The sequence below is a fragment of the Watersipora subatra genome, chromosome 11 (assembly GCF_963576615.1).
Source record: "Watersipora subatra chromosome 11, tzWatSuba1.1, whole genome shotgun sequence".
Lineage (NCBI taxonomy): Eukaryota > Metazoa > Bryozoa > Gymnolaemata > Cheilostomatida > Watersiporidae > Watersipora > Watersipora subatra.
Window position 1 is genome coordinate 32,707,006 of NC_088718.1, and position 27,349 is coordinate 32,734,354.

Consider the following 27,349-nt stretch of genomic DNA (forward strand, 5'->3'; position numbering starts at 1 on the left):
TATCCCCCAATCCGCCACGTCATAAAGCGGACATGATTCCTGGATGAGGCGCAAACATGAGTCTGTTTAATGGTTAACACCAGACATTGTTAGTCAAACTCTACTAATTTATGCTGTAGCAATAGTAAGGACCACGACGCTTTTGGGATTTGTAAAAAGATATAAAAAACAGCCTTGTCAATTGTCCTACTTATATTTATTGATACAGCTTGATGATAAAACTGAGCCTCTTCATGGTTTGATGCCTGCATTTGTGCCAAGAACAGTCTATATAGGTCACAGCTGACTTGATTTGATCAAGAATTATTGGTTTGATATTGGTACTTACTATTACAACTGATCTGTTTCAATAATCACATGATGAAATGCAGAGGTGTAAGTGAGTCGTGGCGTGTAAAAATTCTGCACCGGTTGTATACCAGCAGTGCTATTCATCACTGTAAATAAATCCTTATTAGATCAGCCAAGCCAAAGGCGCTCTCATAGCTTACCACCCAAAGTGAAAGTATAAGTTCACTCCATTCAATGGTACACACACAAGAACTGAGTTAATTTTTGTTCTTGGCATTGAGAAAAAAGAGGATCAGTTCCCAAATTTACATAATCTGCAGCGACACTGCATTTTTCTATAAACAACTGCTCAATCATGAACTGAAGCTTGGAAGACAGATATCAAATATCAACAAACCTACTTCCTTGTTTTGATCAGAGCTGTATAGCTTCGCAGAGTCCCGCGACCAACAGAAGCGTATATGGGAGCTCGCTCGTTTTCAAACAAACAGGCCATGCCTACTATTTTTATATGTTATAATCGAGAGGCCGCAACATTAACCAACAAAAATTACTCCCATTGGCAGTCGCTCTTAAATTGATTGTTGTATTATACACCATTTGAAAAAGGACAAAATTCCCTACAAGAAACTACAAATATTTTTTTTGCAAAAAAGTGATATGTTGAGAGGTAAGAATATTCTATTTGAGATCATTATGTCGATCGGGTTTGTTTGGAAACGTCCATTTTTGTTTCCAGTTTCTGATGCGGGACTCTGAAGCTATACGGCTCTGGTTTTGATAGTCATATTGCGCGGGACAATTGCGCTTTTGTGCCTCCTGATGCGAGAGTTCTCGACTCCACCTTTGCTTCTCGCGTACCCCTCTACATCGAGGTAGACAGGTCCAACTGAATAAAAAGCGTGAACCTAACAGAAACCCGCTTATTCATTTTGTTGAGTGCATGTTTTATCCTGTGATCACCTTGCATGCAACAACCTGATGAAAATGCTGAAAATTTAAATAGGCTTAGCCATCATTTGTCTTGGGCTTTTGGAGTACCTAAACCATCCATCCTAACCTATTATCTTCTGGCCCATGGGAATCAAAACATGAAAAGGTAATTCTGAAACATTAACCAAACAGCAATCTTACAGAGCACCCCTGTGATGACAAATGAAGAGTAGCATGTACTTTACCTTGCCTATGCTTCAAAAGATGGATGTTGTTTCTTTGTAGTTGTGTGGAAGTTGTGTATACAACATGCTAAACAACACATGAAAAATGGCAAATACTACATATTGCCACAATTGTTACAATGCACATGCTAGGGCAGATATGAAAGTAATAGCACTTGCAAAAATACAAGTGAAATGCAAGCTAAACAAAAATACTACTGGTAACATCTAAAAAATACACTGTTCAACAATCAGCTGATATATATGCCTATATATACATACATTTATATATACATATGTATATATACGTATACTAGCTGTGCTACCTGGCGTTGCCCGGGTATTAAAAATCAGAAGGAAATAGAAATAGAAGGACTAAAACTAGGATGCGTCCTATACACAGTTACACAGTTTTTCCATTGTTTTTGGGGTCAAATATCCACTGCGTCCTATACATGGTATCTTATAGCTATGCGCAGGTATTTACGGTAGATGCAAATGTGAAATAATTAGCAAGTAATAGCTAAATTATGTCAGTTTGGCTACGATTACAATAGAAGATGATTCTGTAATGATACAACTAATACAAACTGAGAAAACAAAATAAAAATCCTGAATATGTTGAATTAATAATAACAATTCTTGCATAGAAGTGCGTGTGTATGAAAAAGGTTAATGTTCCACCAGAAGCCATCTATCAAAACTTTAAATACGACGATACTGGTACCGATCGATACTGGTACAGGTGTAAAAATGAGATATCGTACGGTCTTTGTCTGATCGAGCGGAGAGAGAATGTCGAGGCTTTCCCACATAGACAATGTAATTGTTCGCGTGAGAAGAAGTGGCCTTGACCCCAGATATAGTAATTGAACCTTACGAGAAATATTTTTTTAACAGGGGCCTCATAACGTGTGGCCGCATTGGTTAAATAATCAGCGTGCGCTTTAGCTATATCTATAGCCAGAATGACAGACAGATCCACATACTTTGAGAAATATATATATGAATATATAGATATACTAGCTGTGCTACCCGGCATTGCTCGGGTATTAAAAATCAGCTTATAAGTGATGAGAAATAATGAGAGTTTCCTGCAACTTGCTATTAGCCTGGCAGATTGTCAATGGAAAGTTTTGGTAAGCTAATTAATGACAATTATTTACTTACGCAATCACCCAACGTGTTATGCAAAGCCATTAGGTATGTGCTACAATATATCGACTTATATCTTAACAACTCAACTATTGGGTAGGGTGTCAGACTGGCAAACGGTGGGGTCTGAGATCAAATCTTCTTCAGTACAGTTTTTTTATACCAAGATTGTAATAGCTATTGCCGGAATGCAGACAAACATACTTTGAGAAATATATATACAGATACATATATATTTTATATTCGAATCTATATTTCTCAAAGTTGGTCGTCTGTTTTCAGTATGTCCAGCTATAGCTATTGATATCTTGGAATAACGGTTCCGTATCGCAGAAGATTTGAAATCGGACCCTCCGGTCCACTAGTCAGATGCTGTGCTAACTCAGCCACACGAACTTGATCACTTCACTAGGCAATATATGCCGATATATAGGGGCAAATACGGACGGCTTTGCGTTCTAGGGAGAGTGATTGCCTAACGTCACCGAGAGGGTAGCTCTTATTAGTACGCCTACTCAAACTATGCATTGGCAATGTGCCAGGCTAATAGCAAGTTGCAGGCAACTCTCATCGCTTATAAGCTGATTTTTAATACCCGGGCAATGCTGGTAGCACAGCAATATAAATATATATATATACATATATATATACGTATATATATACATATATATACTTATATATATATACGTATATATACATATATATATACTTATGTATGTATAAGTACATGTGTAAGTACATATATAAGACTCACCAGTCCAGCTCAAAGCCGACAAAGAAGATAACTACTGAATGCCCGGCGTTGCCCGGGTAAAAAAGTCTTTGCACAGAAAATTTATTGTCGTTTAACATATAGCCACAATTACCATTTTCATTTTTAAACTACATATCATAAGAAAAGTGTTTTGTGCAGTCTAAATAAATTCGGAGAAAAAAATAAAAACAGCTGTAAAGGTTTTAAAACTTGTCAAACAACTGTAACTTTCAAACTTCATATCATGAAGAAGAATGTTTTTTGCAGGTCAAAAAAATTAAGAAACAAAATAAAACAACTACAAAAGTGTTTAAATGTAAATGTGAAATAATTAGCAAGTAATAGCTAAATTAAGTCTGTTTTGCTACGATTCCAATAAAAGATGATTCCGTAATGATACAATTAATACGAACTGAGAAAACAAAATGAAAATCCTGAATACATTGAATTAATAATAACAGTTCGTGCATAGAATAGTGTGTGTATAAAAAAGGTTACTGTTCTTGCAGAAGCTATCCATCAAAACTTTGAATACGACGATACTGGTACCTCTCAATACTGGTACAAAATGTAAAAATGAGATGTCAGACTGTCCTTGTCTGGCCGAACAAAGATAAAATGTAGAGGCTATTCCTACTCGAGATAATGCAATTTTCCGCTAGAAAAGCTTTGACCTTACAAAAAACTGGAAATAAAAGTCCACAAAAACACGAAAAAGCATCGCATTTCATATAATTAATATAGTTTCAATTAATAAGTCATTTAGCGTATGCAATCGAGAAAAAGGTGTATAAAGTATATAGTAAGAGCTATCAATCTTAAAGGCTTTTGTAGACTCGCGGTTAGACAATTGGATTACTAACCTTCGGTTGTGTTCTTCGTGAGTTCAAATCCAGCAGAATGCAAACTTTTAATTCCAAAGTTTTAATAGCCAAAGCCGGACATACCAAAGGACAGACAGGTGACAAACTTTGAGATTTATATCTATAGATATGTTCAAATTTAGTAAATTACAAAAAAATTTTACCCATTTTAGCCCGAATTAGTCATACTACAAACAAGTCAATACAGTTGTTAATGATTGTGTGAGTTACTACTCCAGGAGTCAGCTTTCATGTTTGTACTCTTCTGAAATGCTTACAAAATTTAAACTAACTAAATATCATGTGCTACAGCTTATAAATGTGATCACATTTAATTCTATGAGATTTTACCAAAAAGTATAGATATGTTTTTATCGTTTGAATTTTGTTTATTGTTTTTGGTGACTTACTTGCAAGGATTAATGATTAACATAATTCAAAATTAAAATCGCTAAAACTTGCACGCAGTTAAAATGCTAAGAAGAAAAAGATGTGCCCGAACTTTTTTCAAAATGATGTCAATAGCTACGTGGCTGCCTGTTCATCTTTTAACATCGGCTATTGCGTTCAAGTTTTAGAGTTATGCATCTCTGTTGGCACATATTTTATTTTGTTTTTGCTCCTGATTGTTGGAATGTAAGTACAAATATAGCCTCAAATACATTGCTTTGATGTCTCTCATGATTTAAAAAAGTTTGGTTAAATGTGTTTTTACTGTTTTTCTCTAAATGGGGTGTACATATGAGTTTATACAGCATGCTGGTGAAATCGTACATTTATCATTGCTTTTATATACCTATCATTTATAAACAACAAATGTGATTATTGACGATATGTTCAACTGGGTCTCTTCTACTGAGCATTTGAGCTGTGACCAAGTTTTGTTAATCGCAATTTTGAAACATTTTAGCAGTCAGATCACTTAAAACAACAAACAAAATCTTAAATGATAGAAAAATATGTATTTTTTCTGATAAAAATATACTGGAAATTGGTGTGATCACATATTTAAACACTTCAGTTCTACAGGCTTTGACTAAGAAACTCCTCTATTTGTTTAAATTTTTATGTGATTTCACCATTATCCTTCATCTCTAGTTAAATTCTTTTTTATATATATACTTTTAAACATATTAAATAGATCTGATCTTCCCTCTGAGAAAAGTATTTTCAAAAGAGAAATGTAGCTAATAACACACATAATACTGATAACAAAGGTTTTTCCTATGATCTCTGATCTCTTGTTATTTTACATCACACTTTTTATTTCTGTTACTAAATAAATCTCCTACGCAATAGAATCAACAAGGCATGGGTACAGCGTAAGGTCAACTGGTAGGCGGGAAATAGGCTGGTAGTATATAGAACGATAATAGCTCTTAACTCAATTACTAAGCTTCCTGTGATCGTCATTGGAGATACTTTCTCATAGAGAAATGCTCTGTTCCCAGGCAGCTTTTGAGCAGTGTCGAAATTTCAGGGTATGCTAATCATCCTATAGCAACAGTGTTTAGCCAATCAGTCTTAAGATGGGAAACACTTAAATATTTTGAACCAAATGGCCAATGTTTAGAGGGGCTCATTTTCTTAGAAAAGAAAACAAAATGAACTATGATAAGCAAAACTGCTAAAACATAAATGTAGTTGTGACCTTGTGCTAAGGTCACAACTACATTGAAGTTAAACTTGTTTCTTTTACTAATTCAATGTATCGAGTAATGTATATACATGTATATACGTGTACATATATAGAAACGTGTATATACATTTCAACATACATTTCTGTATACATCTATATATATATATTTCTCAAAGTTTGTCCGTTTGTAGGATTGATTGTCCGGCTATAGCAATTATTAGAATAGTTGTAGCTTGACAACAATGCAGACGCAAAGTCATGGCTTACCACCATTAGAAGCCTATCTTATTAAGCAGCTTACTAAAATTTTACATTGGCATTGTGCCAGGCTAACAGCTTGAAAGATACAGCTGTTTGACAAAGTTTTAAAACTTTTACAGTTGTTTTTATTTTTTTCTTAAATTATTTCAACTACACGACACACTTCTCTCATGATATGTAGTTTGAAAGTTAGAATGGCAAATGTTGTTACAGTATATGTTAAATACAAATCAATTTTCTGTCCAAAGACTTTTTTATTACCCAGGTAATGCATAATATTTATACATTATGTAATATATATGTGTTATATATATACATATATACGTATATATACATCTATATTTCTCGACACATTGAATCAGTAAAAGGAACAAGTTTAACTTCAATATAATTGTGACCTTGGCACAAGGTCACAATTATGTTTATGTTTCAGAGTTTAAGCAGTTTTGCTAATCGTACAAAAACATATAATAAAAAACATCAAAATACATACATATTTAAGTTTTATATATATAAAAAGATATAGATATATACATTTAGAGAGCGAGAGAAATATCATATTTATCAAGGTTAACGATGGACCATAATTATACTTAAAAAAAGCTTGTGTATTCATACAGTACCAAATAAATAAGATAACCACAAATCTCCACCTTTAACATAAAATTTGTAAAATCGGTTTTAATACTTAAAATTTCACTTGATTGTAATAAAAACAAAAGCTGTTTGATGAAATTATATGAGGGTATAAAATGACTATGCTAGCTTCTGTATGATTCACTTGTATCCCAAAATGCTATTTAGTTGTTTAGATTATATTATTTGAGTAATTTGTTTTTCTATATTATTGATTTCATCATGGCCATGGTCACCTCACATTACCAACATAAGTTTCCCATCATAGTAGAATTAACCGTCTATATTAATATAACGTCATCAGCGTGTAATATATTATTTCGTCATTATAGGCTGACGATTCCCAATAATCAGCTTTGAGCTTCTATAAAACGAGAAATTCAGCCATTGATGCCTTACTTGAGCCGACATCATCAAGCAGCTTACTGGAATAATGAAGGCATTTTCCATTTTAGTCATTTGTGTATTTTTTGGTTTATTTGTGGAGTTGTCTGGAGAACAACTCTTAAATAATGGTGCAAAGTTCACGCTTAAAGAACAAAATAATGCTATGGTATGCATAAACATTTGTAAAAACGACTTGGAATATCCGGGCAAGAAGAGATTCTGCTATTTGTGCGCAAAAAGTAAGTAGATATTCTGTCTGTTTATTTGACTTAAATAATTGTTTTAAAATATTTAGTACCATTATTAATTAATTTAACCAATTTAAAATTAATTATTTTAAAAATATTTTTAAAAATGTTTAAAATTTTAAACATTAGTAATTTTTAAAAAAGTATAAGTTGTTTTTAAATTAAAATAATTAGCACTCATACCCCGGCAACCTGGGGCATCATTAGAAATCGGCATATGTAATAAGTATCCACACAATTATTCCAAAAGTGTTCCAGCTATGTAGTGAAGTTGTGAAGCTAGTAGTGCCCTTGTTTGCTGTGCCAAGTATCTGTGTTCAAATCCCGTTTGAGGCAACCCTTTTTCTCAATATCTAACCATGGCTTCAGACTGCGGGCTCTTATCCTAATGAAGATTGTTCAGTTCATACGTTGATAGCATCAATAAAACTATTCTCTGTGTTAGTAAATGCCATTTTGTCATTATGTCTGTCTGTCTGTTAGTCTGCATAAGCGTTATGCGTTTCCATATTTTATAGTTGATGTCATCCAAATTTTACCCGCAAACACACCACACATTCAACCAGATTGCTAAAAAGTATTTGTATGTAGAACACTGTCTGATTCCAGAGAACCAACTTCTTGAACACCTACATGTATACATGTATTATATATACATTATATATGCTATATATATATATATATATATATGTATGTATGTATATATGCTAGCTGTGCTACCCGGCGTTGCCCAGGTAGTAAAAACCACCTTATAAACAATGAGAAGTAATGAGAGTTGTCTGCCACTTGCTATTAGATTGGCACATTGCAAATGGAAAATTTGAGTACTCTTACTAATGAGAGCTATTCGTCTAAGTGCCATTACGCAATCACCCTGCGTAATACATTATTTGGTACGATGTGGGTATTTGCTCCCATATAGCGACATACATCTGCTATATAAATCAAGCTCAGTGGTCTAATTGGTATGGTTTTGGATTGGTGAATAAGAGGGTTTGAGATCAAATCTTCTTCAGCACGGATTCTTTATTTTAAGATTTTAATAGCTATAGCCAAAATGCAGACAGATAGATCCACAGGCCACGGACTTAGAGAAATATATATATATATAGTACTGGAGAAGATTTATATATTATATATATAATATATATAGATTTTCCACATATATCTATATAGACATGTGCTTGATGTTTAATCTTTACTATAATAATAGAGGTGTCCATCCATCATCTGTTTGAAGCAGCTGTCCAGTGCCCATATGCTGGGAATACGATTAAATCATGTGAAATTCAAAACCACAAACCTTGGCATCATCATTCATTTGTAGTCTAGGAAAATAGAATTGCTGTGCATATAGAATTTCTATGCGCTTTATTGGCTCATCTGACAATCATTTACATAGTACAAGACTTCCAGCGGCTAGTCATGTTTATGATTGTAGTGAACAGAGTAAATTCTCGTTTTCTCACTGCAGGCGCCAGGGTTTGAACCACTGGTCTCCGGCTCAAAAGCTGAATGCTTTTTCTCAACTGCTTGTGGAATGCCAACAAAATATTAGTTGGCATTACTAAACAATTTTAACTATTTGTTTTGCAGGAGAAAAACAGAAGCAAATGTTGAAGAGATCACAGGATATAGCTGATGTTTTAGGAAATGTTCAAGACAGATATATTCACTTTGGATGAAAGAAAATAGTTTCAGGTTTTAGCATATGTTTGCAATTATGGCTCGTGGGATAAATATATAAAAGACAAGATGACTTCCTTCAAAGTTATGGAACTGAGTCTGATATTCTCTCTAGCATAATTTAATTCACATATGTTATGAAAAACAACGCTATGTGTTTTGCTTATAAATATAATCATAATATATTACCACAACTGTTGTGGCTTACAGCTAATGTAACATATGAAAGTCATTAGATTTCAACTTTGATTGAAGCTTAATTTTACAGATGTTTGGAACTCACACTAAAGTAAGTCTATAACAAAACATGAAGTAATAATATAACACAAATGAAATATATATGTGCATGCAATATCTGAAAGGCAAACATATAAACAATTAGCATATATAAACACGAATAAATAAATAGAAGCAAAACATGCCAGTAAAATTATATCTACAATGCTAGCGTGCTTCTGCAGCTCAAGTACAACCACTTGGCTGGCCTGATGATTGGTATTACTTAGACAGAAGCTCACAGCTGATATGCTTATTGATATTTGTGTTAAGTACTGTGTCAGCCGAGTGTACATGTTACCTACCTTATAGCATGTAACTTACCTTACAACATATTACTTACCTCGTAACATTCCACTTTCCTTATAACATATTACTAAACTTATGACATGTTACTCACCTTACAGCAAGTCACGTACCTTCTAACACGCTATTGTCCTTGTGTCTTACGCTGAGCTGCTTTATCATTGTAAAAAAACTGATAAACGTTGCGAAAGATCCTCTGATTATCTGTCCTGTAAGATGCTAAGTATATAACTTTTACAAGTTCACAAACTACCTTAAAAAGACGCATGAAAATAAAATAATTAAGCATTGATAATTTAATCCTGAGCGTATCCCTACTCTTGGAGTTATCTTTCTACATACCGCTTCCAGTGATGTATGACTAATAGGGTAAGTCCTGTATTGATGACCCTCAACCAAAATTAGTAAAATAGTATATAAATAATAATAAATAGCGATAATCAAATTGTAGCTATTAAATATTACAATATTTATTAATGAAATTTATCAAAGATACACGGCTACACATGTATTACAGCTGATCCTACTTGACTTTCCTGTTTATCAATACATGTGAAAAACTGCCATAACTATAATCAAGACTACACGATTAAAATCCATATTCTTCATGAGTCAGCAATAGGCCAATAGTGGGTTTCCTACTAGTAGAAATACTCCAATAGGCCAATAAGGTGCTTCCTACTAACGGAAATCACTCCAAGAGGCCAATAGCATGCTTCCTAGTAATAGAAAATACTTCAATAGGCGAATAGAGTGCTTCCTAGTAATAAAAAATGCAGCAATAACATGCTTCTTACTAGAAGATAATCTGAAAAAGGCTTTAAAAACTATAAAAAATGGATAGAAAAGGGAAACCAAGGGAAAAAAAGCCACAGGATGATGATAATTTAATGGGAGAGAGCTTCTTGCATACTTATGGATTGTATGTATATTAATCAGCTAGCAATAGATAGCATAAAACAATTCCTATAAAAACCTTTCCATTGGGTGTGCCTAAAACTAACAGCTTTCTAGTTTCTTTTCTCTTCATGTACATGTTTATAATTACTCCTGTCTCTCGAAATCAAATACCCAAACTTGACAATGCTTGGCAGCAAAGCGATGACACCTGATCTTTGGCAGCAAAGCAATTCTACCTGCACTATGTTTTACCATCAGATCTGCTTCTTCTACGCGTACTCATATTTTCATCCCTACTTGTGAATAACTATCTATTTTTGCCTCGAACAAACCCTTAATTGAAGTTGTCTTCCAAATTAGTGGAATTATAACCACACTCAAGCTAAGGGTAGACAAGTCCATATTATTGAAACTTTCACTATGATGTAAGCAATCGCATAGCTTTAGTATATCTCATGCTTAGCAATCTATTATCAATTTCATAGAGTTAACAGCCAGACATAGAGTTATTCATTGCCATAATATAGACATTAAAAGCCATCTTTAGTAGTTCAACCTTTGCTCTAGGCAAATTATTTTTTTCAAATTATTTCAGTAATGTTGAAGGTTCAGATGATGACAAGACTCAGTTGAAGCCTCATATCTCTTTCGTCATAACAGCTTTTCCTAACAAGACTAACTCACAGCTCATAAAAATATTCAAAGAGAGAATCATAGCAAAGCCATTAATTTATGAAAAAGACCCTAATTTTGGCCACATTGAATAGAAAAGAGATTTCCAATGCAAATAGATTTCAACGCCTATATAGTTTAGCTATATAGTCTATATCTATACAGTAGTCCTATAGCGCAAATTCCAAATAACGTAAAAAGTTTATGCAAATTTTTGCTTCGTATTATGTAAAAAATTTCATTTAACGTAAAGTATTAAGTAGGGACAACTTCTCAAACTCGATTTGAATGGTAGCATATCTCGACATACTTGTGAAAAAGAATGGTGTACATACAAGCCTCGTATAGCCTTATATATACAACTTCCATGACATTTTAGTTCACTGTGATAGATCATCAGATGTGTCGACAAAACAGAAAAATAGTAATGAATGGTAACCTATTCTGCCGCACCTGCGAGAGAAAAAAGGATGTGTGTACAGCGTTATATTTATTATTAATTTTATAAAACTTCTGTGACCTCCTAGTTTGTCGAGATAGATCATCAGATGTGTTGACAAAACAGAGAATAGGTAGCTGCGCAATTGTTAATAAATACTTCAAGGCGATAGATTAGTGCAGGTGTTACAGCGTCGGTCCACCGATCTAATTGTCACGAGTTGGAGTATCGCCAAAAGTTATCTTTTATTTTAACCTTGGCCCCTGAATACAGATAGACGATGAATAGGTAGACACCACTCTTTTTATGGTAAAAATACATTTTTGTTTTGCTTTATTGCGGAGGTATAAGATATTTGTTATTAGTCTTAGTTTTCAGAATAAATTCGTGTCTAGAAAGACTAATAAATCGTTGTAAATGATTGTCGAATATGTGCATTTCCTGTCAACTTATTGTAAATTTACCGCAATCAGAGTCTATAAAACCAGTGAAATTGATCAGAAAAAGAAGACAAGTTGTCGATGCAAACTAGTTTTTAGTTAGCATCAACATTATTACATAGTATTACATAATATTACATATATGGCATAATATTACAGTTACGATACAGCCAACAAATTAAAAAGTTATGTCAAGCTTTTTTTTTGTATGGCTAAAAGAGTGAGTTTGAAAAGATTTTGGAAGGAGTAGGCAATTATCACATATTTTACTGTTCGAATAACGTAAAATCCTTATAATGTAAACATTCCTGGAATGGATGACTTACGTTGTAGGAGCATCTACTGTATCAATAAATCTCACTATGTCCTTGTGAAATTTATCACAATGACACAGTGAGATTTATTGATTCATTGATTAGTGTTTGTTTATAGTTTGAGTAAACACTATGCTTTTTTTAAGCTTTTGGCTGATTTCATCCAAGCTTCACACACCTATGCTCCATGCCTTTCAACAAGTCACCAAGATATTTGGTTTCAAGATTTCATCTGGTTCTTGAGAACTAGCCCCTTAACGACCCACAATGAGCTACTTAAATGAAAATAAAATACATGTAAATCTAAGGTTTATCTGTAAATGGTTGTGAGAGTTTCAACAGCCTTTTCATTGATGCATTTTAACAAATTTATTTTTTATTTATTTGAAATTTTCAAACTGTTTTTAGTAACATAAAGCAAAACATAGAAGATAACACTGAGGCAATCTACGTTACATGCTGTGAATTATAAAATCTCCAGAAAGGTTATTGCTAGTAGCGTAAAAGTGTAGTCACCTGACACTTTAGAGCGTGAGCTTAAGGTGATGCCTCGACTTAGCTCTCTTGTGTCTGCCTAAAGTTTACTAAGAGCTCTTGCCTGGTTTTGGGTGATTTCATTAATTATGGGGACTTTGTATTGGCATTTTCTATATATTCTAAAGTAAGGGCAGATTATACAATTAAAATATTGTACGACAATATAATTATAGTTTATAATGGCAGTAAGCCCAGTGTTCTTGCGATTTTTTTCATTTTCAACCAGATAGCCTGAAGGTAATGTTTGAAAGGTTGGTTCTCAAAAGCTTGATAGAGTTTTTGAAATCAAATGTTTGTGGCGCTTTGTCAGAAGGTACAGAGCATATGCATGTGAAGTTTACATGAGTCAAAAATGTAAAAACGCGTAGGGTTTACTCAGACTAACAGACAGACAATGAAAAAGTAGGACTAATTAATAGAGATATAAAAGATAAATAAGCTACAAATCTGTACAAGTTTATTGTTTGTTATTGTTTTTTTTAAATGGATGTAGAGCAGATGTGTTAGCAGAAGTTTATAAAACAAAAATGTTAATCCTAGAAATATAGAAATATAGAAATATTTGTGATAGAAATGTGTTACTACCGACAGCAATCACTTGAGTTTTGACTATAACTTGCGTTATAATTATTTGGGCGATTCTTCTAAGGCATGGAAAGGTTGACTGGTGCAGATGAGAAAGTGTTGATTTAGCAAGTTGGATGTTGTGAGTTTAAACCCTGCTAAAAGCAATCTTTTTCTTAACCTTTAACCGTGACTTCAGACAGATAAACTGACTGCCAGAAGAACGAGCAATGTCAGTTGTTATTTTGATAAAGATCACCTGCTAACATGTGTAAAGAAGCTTGATGATCATGGAAGACAATTCATATGAATGCAATGAAGTTGCATGGAAAACAACAATACACTCCTTCATATAACTAGAAATCTATAGAAATCTATGGAAATGTATAGAAATACATAGAAATCTATGAAAATATATAGAAATATATAGAAATCTATGGAAATTTATAGAAATCAATAAAAAATATATGGAAATCTATGGGAACCTATAGACATCTATGAAAATCTGCAGCTGCAGCTGAAGGGAAATCTATGAAAATATATAGAAATATATAGAAATCTATGGAAATCTATAGAAATCAATAAAAAATATATGGAAATCTTTGGGAACCTATAGAAATCTATAGACATATGAAAATCTATGAAAATCTATAGAAATCTATGAAAATATATAGAAATTTATGGAAATCTATAGAAATATATAGAAATCTATGGAAATCTTTAGAAATCTATGGAAATCTATAGAACTCTATGGAAATCTATGGAAATCTATAGAATTTTATAGAAATCTATGAAAATCTATAGAGATCTATGGAAATCTATAGAAAACATTGCAGAACCTTTTTGAATACATTTTAATTGTGTAAATTACACTCGGGAAAAGATATTAGAGAGGGAAAAGATTATAAAAGGATATATTAATTTCCAATTTTATAACACAGCAGCAGCGGTGCAACAGGAAAGAATAAAAACAATACTTCCCTTCTGTCAGAGCAGCAGTGGTAGCCTTTGATCAGCAAAAGTCCACATCAAACCTTAAGGGCTTCACAAAGTTCAGATAACTAAGGCTACGTAAAGTTGTAAACATAAATGAGCTTTATAAGTATTTTGCTTAGAACAAGTGTTTTCTGTGGTATGCAAAAAAATGTATATGATTGGTGGCTGCAGCTGAAGGGATTTCTTTCTTTTGAAACCACGTTCAAAATACTTCTGAATTTTATTTATATTTTAATTACACTTACATTTACATTTTATATGTAAATTCATGTAAAAATATTTTAAAACAAATTAAAAATTTTGCAGACTCAGTTTATATAATCATCCCATGACCAAACACGAGTGAAGCGATTGTTTGGGAGCTTTATGATAAATGCATATGCGCAAAAAACCTCGAAAAATTATCCGTCAACAGCCGTTACCAAACTCTTATACCGAAATCCCATCAAACAGTTTAACCATTTTTGTGTAGAGTCGTTTAAGTATAATAATGATATAAAACACATATAAAAATATTTAAATATGTTACCAAGTCTTTGAAAAATTTGACGCAATATCCTAAAACTAACCCATCTAATCGGATTATACGTAAATAGAGAGATTAATTTGGCCTAAAATCGCAAGAAAAACTTGACAAGCCTTTTTTAATCAAAATTAAGACCGGCCAACGAAATGTCAATAAGGCCGTGCAACAAAGAGTAGCACCATTAAGTCGTGGGCATTTCACGGGAGAAATGTTCACATTTCACCAGTCTATGGCATTGTCCAATTGCCGAAGGTTTCTGTAATTAACGTAGAAGTACTGAAAAGTAATCGTTTCTTTTTTACCGATTCTACTGGACTCTGAAATTTTGGACACTTATAACGAGTACTTTGGTATTCCAACTGATGTCCAAAGCAGTGAAAGTAAAGGAAATGACGATGATATTTTTTAACGAGTCTTATAAGATTATTACAATATTTAATTGTAAGAATAATCATTTGATTTTATCGGATTATTATGAAATTTAGTTATAAGAATAACCATTTGAATTTACAAGATCGAAGCTTATAATGACCGATGGTGTGCAATATGTTACTGTTATTATTTTTCTAAAGATTTTGTTGATGGTACTGTGGCTGTGCCCAATATCGCTGTGCTGCCAAGCCGTTTTTAATATCTGCGACATTTTCTTATAGATAGATATACATCTATTTCTATGACAACCAGCTAAAATCTGTTCAGATTTTTATATTCAGCATAATTTTTTAGATATAGTCTATACATGTAAATACAGAAATCTAGATAAATTTCCCAACTTCTTGATATTGGTCGCTATGACCAATGATTTACAGCTCCCCAGCCTGTGTATATTACCCAGCAGCTTGCCATTTTACTTCTATTATTGCATTTTTCCTATTGCAGGGGGAGAGATATAAACGTATAATCTTCTCCTTTCATTATTGATGTTTGTTGTACATAATGACACCCAGTACATTACAGCTACCATTGCAGCTATCCTATTGCACTGCAGTGCCATTTGACTGCTAATATTGCATTTCTCAACCAGCAGTACCTGTTCTTTTTTCCAATATCACTTTGGTTGGCTGTATGATAGGGAAATTTCTAGTGTATTATAATTTGTATTACTTTTACTATTTTTCATCAGACATACATACGTACAACAATAATATTGCTGTACAACACTAATACACCAATACAACAATAGTATATAGACATACAACAATAATACAGATACAACAATAATATAGAAATACAACAATAATATAGACGTACAACAATAATATAGACATACAACAATAATATAGCCACAACAATAATATAGACATATAACAATAATATTTTTATCTTTTTTTATCAACTTTCTATTCAGGTTTACTTATTTGACTGCTTAGAAATAATTTCATTGAGTCATTCAATTATAAATAAGAAGAACATGAAACAGGAAGTAGAATCATAATAATAGCTAGGCTATATACAATGACTCAATCAGAGAGTTCCTACTACACTGTATCTGAAGTCCTGATTGAAGAGCAAGACCTCAGCAACACGTCGGTAAAACTTCCTTTTTAGCATTTATATATAATTAAACTCTGTTAGACAGTTCTTGTTATTTTTATACAATGATTGTATTAACATTTTTTAGTATTGCATGGATTAAAATTAAATTAATTGTGCAGTATTTTTCTTAAAAGAATTCAGTATGTCTACTTAATGTACTTTGAGATCTTATGTATGTAAATTGTACTTAAGATAAAAAAAAGTTATCAGGTGAAACAAGAACGGTACAGTGCGTTTATTCACAATAGCCCTGGTGAAAAAAAGTTGATAGAGTGAAGTCAACTCGCCTATTACACTTTAAATCTTATGCCAAATGTATTTAAGACTAAAAGTGACCAGACGAGACAAGTACGGTATAGCTCGTTTATTCATAATACCTCCTATATAAAGGAAAGTTGATATGTGAAACTGATAAGATATTGACATCCCATAAATTTAGGGCAGAGTATTCTATGACTGCCCATTAAGTAACATTATGAAACCAAAGATATTAGCTCCAACAACACCATTTAACGGAAATTCTGATAGAACCAGTCTAAGTAGATATTAAAATGACAGGGCGTCTTAATGTAAGAAATAGTCTGAAAGAATACAAGTGTGAAATAGATAAGATGATAATTCCAAGTACAGCCATTATAATGCATATCTATTACGATGATGCGATATCACTGAGGTGAAGTTATAGACACTGCGGCGTCTCTAACCTCTCCATTTATCAGCCTTTATTAATTCTCCCATGGATAAGTATTTCTTCAACTTGATGATAAAAACCACTTGCTCTCACTTGTCCGGCACTACTGTATAAACACAAATTTATGCTCTATGATCATATATTGATCGATAAATTTGAAAAGACATTTTTAAAAGAATATGGGTTTAAAATTTAGCTAAAATAGCTTTTGGTATAAAATTTTTGTAAAAACTGTGAGCTAAAAAATATGCTAAAAACGTTTTCTTGATATATATACATGTATATATATATATAAATATATAGCTAACTGAAGCCAAGTAGCAACTTTTGAACAAAGTCTAATTTTTCTCAAAATGTGTTGCATGATTTTGAAAAATATAGAATAATGAAAATGTAGAAAATATAGAAAACTTGCTTTGACACATTGTTTTAGAATATTGTTTGAAAAACAATTTTTGCAATGTAGATAAGTTTGTTTCAGCGCTTTGGAACATTATGAGAGGGTCAAACTAACCACTGAAATTAGTATACGATTCTTCAATCTTTTAACACCTGCAAACCACCAGTTATGTTTTCAATCAGTCAACCTTCACCCAACAAACAATTGCTAACAAAACAATATTTTTAAAGACATATTAAAATTACCAATATCTGAGAAAAAAAATCGTAAAGTCATTACAGATGAGCAAAACTCACCAAATGCTGTCGCTTGAAGATTGGTAGCATTGCAGACAAGACAAATATTTTGATAATGTTCACATTGATTTAAATTATAGACTTCTTGCACAGAAATAATATAATATTAAGAAATAATACAAGTATTTAGGTATAATAATAACAAAAGGTATAAATAAGCAATTTTATAATAATTAGACGAGAGCCAGTGAATGTTATCAACAATGTCAGTCACCAAGGCAAGTTGAAGTTAAGTTACTTTAATGTATGAACATTCTTTTTGTAGTCAAACTGCTATACAGTGTAATTCGAGCTTCAACTTAAAGGTTGACTTGCAATAAAATTCACATTACAGTTATTTGATATCAAAAGATTCACCATGTCTTACTCTGTTGTGTTGAAGGTGCAAAATATGTGGAATTGTGATTACAAGCTCTTAAAAGCTCAAAAACGGACAGTTAATCACAGCCGCACGAGACCGCCGTAGTTTGGACTCACTTTCCAAAACGGCTCCAATATGACGTAGCTGTGGTAAATGGTTTCTGTTTACACTTTCGTGCAACCTTATTCGTCGAAATATTTTCACAAATATACTTTACGCATTCAATAAAACCATGTCTATTGTTCTTACGCGTCTGTTTTATCGTCATTGTAATACTGTCACTTTTAGCAGCGATATCTTATAACTTACCGTAAAAATTCGTTAAACTTTTTAACCTTAGCTCGAAGGAGTGCATATCATTGTCTGATAATCATGACGAGCCTGTTGGTCACCTGTGATAATCGAAAATTGCTGCAAAAATTATTTTCGAAGTATTGGGTCACATGATCATATTACGACTTGACGCTTAGTTCAAACTGAAACAAAACTGTAAAGTAGCGAGCATCTATACTCGATACGGGGTCTTCGGTAAAACCCGAAGTGTTTGTCATAAACTAGTGCTATGACAAGTTTATATTGAGCTTTCTATTGGCCTTTCAATTCACGTGAGAACATCACGTGACAAGACAATAACCAAACTATCATGACCACGTCGGAGAAATAAAAAGATTCCAATCTATGGCGGCTTTTCGTTTTTGAGCTTCTAAGAGCTTGTAATCGCATTTCCACATATTTGGCACCTGCAACACAACAGAGTAAAACATGGTGAATCTTTTGATACCAAATAAACTATAATGTGAATTTTGTTGCAAGTCAACCTTTAATGTATAAACATTTTAGCCTAAATTTATAACCGGTTAGTGCTTGGGTAGCACCAAGTACTTTGACAGCAGCTAGTACTTTGACGGCAGATAGTACTTTGACAGCAGCTATTACTTTGACAGCAACTGGTACTTTGACAGCAGCTAGTACATTGACAGCAGCTAGTGCTTTGACAGCAGCTAGTATTTTGACAGCAACTAGTACTTTGACAGCAGCTAGTGCTTTGACAGCAGCGAGTACTTTGACAGAAACTAGTATTTTGACAGCAACTGGTACTTTGACAGCAGCTAGTACTTTGACAGCAACTAGTACTTTGACAGCAGTGAGTACTTTGACAGCAACTAGTATTTTGACAGCAACTGGTACTTTGACAGCGGCTAGTACATTGACAGCAGCTAGTTCTTTGACAGCAGCTTGTACTTTGACAGCAACTAGTACTTTGACAGCAGCTTGTACTTTGACAGCAGCGAGTACTTTGACAGCAACTAGTATTTTGACAGCAACTAGTACTTTGACAGCAGCTAATACTTTGACAGCAGCGAGTACTTTGACAGCAACTAGTATTTTGACAGCAACTGGTACTTTGACAGCAGCTAGTACTTTGACAGCAGCGAGTACTTTGACAGCAACTAGTATTTCGACAGCAACTAGTACTTTGACAGCAGCTAGTACTTTGACAGCAGCTAGTACTTTGACAGCAACTAGTACTTTGACAGCAGCTAGTACTTTGACAGCAGTGAGTACTTTGACAGTAACTATTAATTTTTGTGTGAAAGTTAAATTTAGCTTTGCATCCATCTACTGTAGATGCGTAACGATTCCCCTGTGAACCAAAAGCCAATAGGACTGATTCTCAAATTGGCTATATATGTATATGTATAAGCTGATACTTGGCACAAATGTCTTCCTCACATGATTTTCACTGGTGCTTGTGAAAAACATTTTTGTATCGCTCAATCTTATTGGCTAAATTTTTAGTTGTGAGAAAATGTTTTAGCCTTCAAGTAAATGCCTAAAATTATTAGATAAACCTGTTATTTTCATCATTTTTCTTTGCTAAAACTAAAAAAAACATTAAAACTGTCTTAAACTTTAAGCTTTATTGGCCAGCATATAAACAATATGGGCAGGATTGAAAAGTAGAGAATGCAGGGAAAAAAACACTAGCATGCCTATTCAACCTTATGTAGTCAATAAATTAACAGGTTGATGTATTTTGATCAGTGTCAGAATTTTAAAGCATGTCTTTTCAGCCAATCAATGAATAATCCTTCACAATAAATTCGTCAAAACTGGATTTGTGATGCGCATCTTTTCACAATTTTCTTAAAATTCATTTGAAAGCTCTAGTTCAAAACGCACTCATGTAGAGACAAGCACCTGCACTTAGTGTCAACTACATGTGGCAGTCATGTTTGAAAAAGATTAAATCATAAACTTTGGTATAAAACTAAATAATCTCACTCCTATGACAGGTGTGTTCTATAATGGGATTTTAAGAACATTGGTTTTTAAAATTCAGAAAAAACTCAAGGCAATTAATTTAAAAAGGCTTGTTATAACATATTCAACCAAGCATGGCAAAATCCAACTCTATATGATTGCTTTAAAAATTTACTTTTTGTATTGTTTAAAAAAACCGAGCCAAAAGACTTTAGATAATAAATTTAAAAAGGATCTTTAAGGAATACGCAATCATGGATAGCAGTACCAAACTCTATATGATTGCTATAAAAGTCGGTTATAGCCATGGTTCATTTTAGCCAATCCTGGGAAATGCATTTGATACTTGATCAAAAGTATGACATGGTCATGCATTCACGATAGCAGTTTTTCCTTTAAAGGTTGACTTGCAACAAAATTCCCGTTACAGTTATTTGGCATCAAAAGATGCACCATGTCTTTATCTACTGTGTTTTAGGTGCAAAATATGTGAAAATGTGATTAAAAGCTCTTAAAAGCTCAAAAACAAGCAGTTAATCGCAGCCATCACGAAAATGCCGTAGATTAGAATACCTTTCCAAAGCGGCCCAAATGGGACATAGCTGAACAAGATGGCTTTTGTTTACACTTTCATGCAACCTTATTCATTGATATATTTTCATAAATATACTTTTCGCATTCAATAAAACCATGTCTATTGTCCTCATGCGTCTATTTCATCATCATTGCAATGCTGTCATTTTGAACACTGATATTTCAAAACCTACCGTAACAATTCGTTTAATTTTTTAACCTTAGCTCGAAGGAGTGCATATCATCCGTTGATGAACATGAGGAGCCTGTTGGTTACCTGTGATAGTCGAAAAATGCTGCAGAAATTGTTCGCGCTGTTTGGCAGGAAGTATGGGTCACATGATCAGATTACGACTAGATGATTAGACCAAGCCGAAACAAAACTGTAAAGTAGCGAGCATTTATATTTGATATGGACTTTTCAGTAAAACCCCAAAGTGTTTGTCATAAACTAGTGCTATGGGACATTCTATATTGAGCCTTTTATTGGCCTTTTTATTCACGTGATAACATCACGTGTCAAAACAATAACCAAATTGTTTGAGTACGTCAAAGAAATAAATTGATTCCAACCTACGGCATTTTTGTGATGGCGGCGATTAACTGTTTGTTTTTGAGCTTTTAAGAGCTTGTAATCACATTTCCACATATTTTGCACCTACAACACAGCAGAGTAAAACACTTGATAAGAGTAAATCTTTTGATACCAAATAACTGTAATGTGAATTTTATTGCAAGTAAACCTTTAATAATGACATACTGTAAAATGTTTTTTTCCATCAAGCTTTCTCGAGAGTTTACAGTAGTTTTCCTGTTCCTAACGCAAACGGGTTTTTATAGAGTACAAAGAAAAGGTTAAAGAAGCATCAAGGTGTAGCGCATACATTAATTGTATAAAACATTTAAGTAAATACACTAATACAAAGACGAACATCTCAATAATTATCTCTCCTAATTTTGTGATATTTCATTCTGTCAGCTTTAGAAATGTAACGCCTGCTGCTGAACTTTCTCTGAGTGTATAGGTAAACAAAACTGTCTCACAGTTGTAATTTGCTTTTCTGACCAACGCATATCATATCTCCTACACGACTCAGACATTAGCAGTATCGGTACCATGCTACGGTTATGATTAATCATGGTTAATTGGGCGCTAAAGAAACCCTAGTTACTAAGTTACACACCAAATAATTGTAGAGCACGCGCTTTGGACAGCATTGCTGACCACGAAAGTGAATTTATTAATCTAATTGATTATACTTAACTTCGAGAAACATTGTTTCTCCACTTTATTGGTCGCTCGTTGGTCAACTCACTGCATTATGATTATTGTTATAGAGGAGATAAACATTATAAGTTGGGGAGAGATTTTAGCAGCCTTTGCTGCAACATTCCACCAGCTCATCCGCTTGATAATGACGGATTAATTACAGATGTACGTGTAAAGATATTCGTGACTGTAACCTTCTTCGTAAACTTAAATTTGGCATAACTGTTATATCATAACTGTTATATAGCGAGGTCAACATGAAGGGTTTGCGGCAGTAGAGACTAAGGAGCCATAGATGTGAATGAATATTGATGAATGATTCAGTCAAATATTTCATCAATAAATATTTTAGTTAAAAATTTATGAAAGAATAAATATTTGAGTTAGATGCTAAGACAGTATGACACTGACAAGTATTCCAGTAAATTTTAACCATTTGGAATGGCTGAGCTTTCAATAAAACTAAAGTTTCCAGTGGCAGAAACTGAGGATGGAGAAAGCTGCTAGAATAACCAAAACCTAAAAGTTTGTCTAAAGCATTTCAAGTTCTGTTCAGTTAGTCGCAACTGAAACTGGAGTCTGACTGGACAACACAATATTAGCGAATGCATTATTTGCTTCACATCATCACATTTACATGTAGTCATGGTTTTAAGTGTACCCAATATAAAAAGGAATAATTCGAGATAGATAATTGATAATTTCTATATTTAGGCTCTAACACGTGCTGCCTTCTGCCAACATTGGCTGCTTCTGTTGAGATAACAACTTTTCAGGATTTAAGGCTCGTCTGTCGTGATGCGTTTAGATTTTAGCAACAGTTTTATTGTTAGACTATATAATTAGATAGATAGGAACCTCATTATCACTAGTAAATGTCATTCAAAGCAAGTTAAACCATAAGACCAAAAATGAAAATAAAACAAAAAGTAGTAAAGTAAATTATGAGTATTGGAAGAAATAGATATCTTTGCATAACTCTGTTGTATAATGTGAATTGGCAAGGTGTTGGTGTCTGGTATAAGGTGTAGTGGATTTCTGGAGAAGTAAAAATGTAATGTATAGTCAGACAGATTGAAGATACAGTTTGATATGTCAAAAATTTCAACTGTGCAAACTCCAAACAGAAAAATATTTACAGCAAAAAATATCATCTTTATATATAGTGAATAGACAGAAGACAAAAAATAATTATACCTTTTTGCTTTTTTTGTGATTAGAGCTTGATTTTTCAGAACAGAGTTGACTAGAGTAGTAAATAATACAATTAAATAATACCCATATAATGTATATAATTATATAAAAATTTATATAGATAATTTTATTTAATTGAAATAAAGCAAAACAGGAAGCTGAAGGCTATTAAAAGCATAAGTATAATTTAACATCATTGAAAATATTGATCTTAAATCTTTTACTTCGGGAGGTTCTTTAAGGACTAAACAGGCATAGATGATAGAGTTCACAGCTGTGCCGCTCTACACTGCATTATAACAGCTTATAATGTGCTGTGAACTTTGGGGATGCTGGTGGTTAGTACAAATAAATAATTGTTTAGCTTGCAGAAAAACAACAAGATTTGCTTGCAGAACCTTTTATGGATTTAGCGGGAACATGAAAATTATTTTGAGAAAAATGTTAAACAACTTTTCATACACAATGTAGTTAATTCAAGCTCCTAGCTTTATCTGAATAATTTTATGTAACCAGCCATTTAAAATTTCATGTAGACAAGCCAATAGATGAGCAGACCTTGTCAAAATTTTGATCAGCCTCTAAACTGTATAAAATATTTATGTCAGCTGCCCAAAAACACGCCATAAAATTGACCGAACTGAAACTTGAATTTGTTCAATTTGCAGACAAATGTTCAGTCTTGACCACAAACCATTGCAGATTGAAGGCACAGTTTTACTACTCCTGCATAATAAGCTTGGTTTTACTTGCTTATCCAGTTTCAAATTCACAAGCAAATCAATGCGTGATCCATTTTAAATTGTATTCAATAATATTACATTTTTTAAAGATTTTATAATTTTGCTATTTTTAAATGGTTTTTTTGGAGCACACATCTGTAAAAAATTCATTGAATGAAATATATTCTACTAAACTTTTTTTATATGTATATATACATAATTTATTTATATAGATGTAGCAAATTCAGTTTTATTTTAAAGGTAAAATTATAATTATATCTTTTGTAATCCATTAAAGTGAATGTATTTTAGCGTGTTTATTGACAAGGTGGATGGGTCAAGCAGTCCCTGGCTGTACAAATTGGTCATTACTAAAATCACATGAAGACTAACATCTAGTATAAACACGGGTGTACTCTTGTGCAGTCTGAATTATAGAGATGAAAGGTATTATTAGGCGCTATTAATAGATCCAGTTTAAGAACACCTGTTCTTTTTAACCTCACTAAAATGAATATTTATTCATAACTAAAATGACTTTTTGTCAAAACTAATTTCAGTTGAACCAACTTGAATTTCAACTGAACTCAAAAGCATATTAAATCAAACCCAGTTTAGTTGTATTTATGTATATTAATAAATCCTTCATTGTCATTGTGTGTGTCTGTTAATTTAGGTAAATACTGCATTTCCATATTTCTTGTTAATATTCATGCAGGTTTCACACACGTAAGCTCCATGCATTCTATTAGGTTGCTAAAACAAAAACAGGTCATTAAACATTTACCTGCAGGCCATCTGATTGGAAATGAAAGAAATCCTAGACTATACCAGGCTTGCCAATAACTAATACTGAAGTAGATGAATAAGATTTGTCCAAATAATCAGCAGCCACAGTTTACCTAAAGAAATTGGTTGAAAGTTCGCTATTATGAAGAGACTTGAAATATTACCGTTTATTATTTCCAGCTAACATGGAGAAAGCAACTTTTGCACAAACAAGGCTTTAAGAATGCTTCATCGCTGTCAGCGTAGCTGGAGCTCTGACGCTAAAGATACTAGAACGATGGTATAATGAGGTGAACAACTTGCTATCTCACAAAGCTACGCGACCCTTTTTTTTTAATCGAAAAAACTTTTTTTTACGGTTAACCAGAAAAAACTTTGGTGCTACTATCCTTAAGAATTGAAACTATCATAAGCCATCATAAAAACAATAAAAAAACCTGTTAACATTCATTTTTCAACATTCATGATATTTAACAAAAATATATGTTAAATATCATGTTTTTAAAAGCGTGAAACTTTAGTGAATCAAAAAAACTAATCTAAATTTGAAAAATTATCTGATAAGGCTAAAAAACTGCTACAAATACAAGAGAATTTATTGAAAAAAGTGAAACCATTTCTACTGGCTGTATTTATAGCCCATTTCATTAGCCATATAACAATAATACAGGCCATAAATTAAATAATTGAAACGCTTGTGTAGTTTATAAGCTTGATTATGTTTTGCGACTGAATGGGACAGCACTTAACAAGTAATTAGCTTGTTCCCTGACAACCCTGCACAGCTGTAACTCATACTAGCATATCGGCTTTTGAAGTGTTGCTTCTCACACGTATCACAATCCACATAAATTGTACTCAATTTTAAAAGTTGCTATGTGGATAAATGTCTGGAGGTTTATCTCAGGAAGTGTTTAAATTGATTTATTTTTATGAAAATTTATAGTATGAGTCTTATGACAGCTAAAGAGAAAATTTTGTAAAAGGTTGGTTTAGTACCTTTAGAAAAAAACCAATTTAAATTTGGAACAAAAAAATGTGCTTAAAAATGAACTTACGAAAAAATGAAATCTTTTAGATTTATCAGAAAATATATGTATTTTCTATTGTGGTTGTGTTTGATGTTTGAGGTGATCTGACTGCCAAAACGTTTTAAGATCAAAATTGACAAAACCTGATCGCAGCTAAAAAGCTCAGAAAAAATTTGTGCCAAACTGACGTCACTAGTTGTGCAGCTGCCTGGTTCTTTCGTTGGTTTCTTTGGATCCTGTTGACCATTTTACACAACCTACAGGTTTTTCAACCTCATTTACTACTTGCCTTCTTTTTACTGCTTATTAATCATACTTACATGTTTATTTCTTACAAGCTGGAAATCCTGACATCGCTATTAAATACTCTTCTTGTTAGATAGTCAGCTAGATAGATAGCGAAATATCTGTATATGTAATTTACTTCTTTGTTTAAATAAAAATTACAGACACATAAATGAAAAAGGAAAATAGAAAAATAATCCAAAAAAGCAAATCTAAATAAAATTGTAATATAGAAACAGAAATAGAAAGCTATAATACCTAAGTTTTGTTTTCTAAGTTGAAGGAAATTTAAAAAACACATAAACCCTATTAGCCAAACAGATTCCTAGGAATAATCAATTTAGCAAATATCCTTTCTTGCAGATCAATTAAACATATCTTTAAACCAATTGGATTGCTCTAAATAACGGCAGTTGTTGTTTGAACTATAGTTGCTAAACATTTGCACAAAAATGCAAAACGGCAGTTAGTGGAGAGTTTTCCTTGTAGTGCAACAAATTTGGCCACAGATGATAATAACATTGGAAAAAAATTAAAAATTTCTAAAACTTGATTTTTCAAAACTTTCACTAATAAATCGGGGGATACTGACACATTTGCCCTACAATTTGAAAGTCAACATATGTAGCACATAAACTTCAAGCCATTTTATATATGCATGTATATATAATTAATAAATTATATACGTACACATGTATATAATTTTTATCACCAACAAATCTCTATCTTTCCGGCTCTTTCTCTCCTGCTCTTACTCTCCCGCTTTTCCCCCCTCTTTCTCTTCCTTTCTCTCTCCCTCTCTCTTCCCTCGCTCTCTCCCTCTCTCACTATCTCTTTCTCTCTCTCATTCTCTCTTTTTTTCTTTCTCCTTCCCTCCCTCTCTCTCCCT

The 27,349-nt window shown here is 32.9% G+C and overlaps 1 protein-coding gene across 1 annotated transcript; it reads right to left on the bottom strand.

Annotated features, from left to right (window-relative positions):
* Positions 1-1,052: 1,052 nt before the first annotated feature.
* On the bottom strand, positions 1,053-26,422 carry LOC137407983 (keratin-associated protein 4-2-like). The gene is made up of 3 exons (XM_068094372.1): positions 26,364-26,422; positions 19,304-19,824; positions 1,053-1,180 (listed from the first exon to the last, which is right to left on the bottom strand). Exons 1-3 carry the CDS (start codon positions 26,420-26,422, stop codon positions 1,053-1,055), a joined length of 708 nt encoding a protein of 235 aa, XP_067950473.1.
* Between the last annotated feature and the right edge of the window lie 927 nt (positions 26,423-27,349).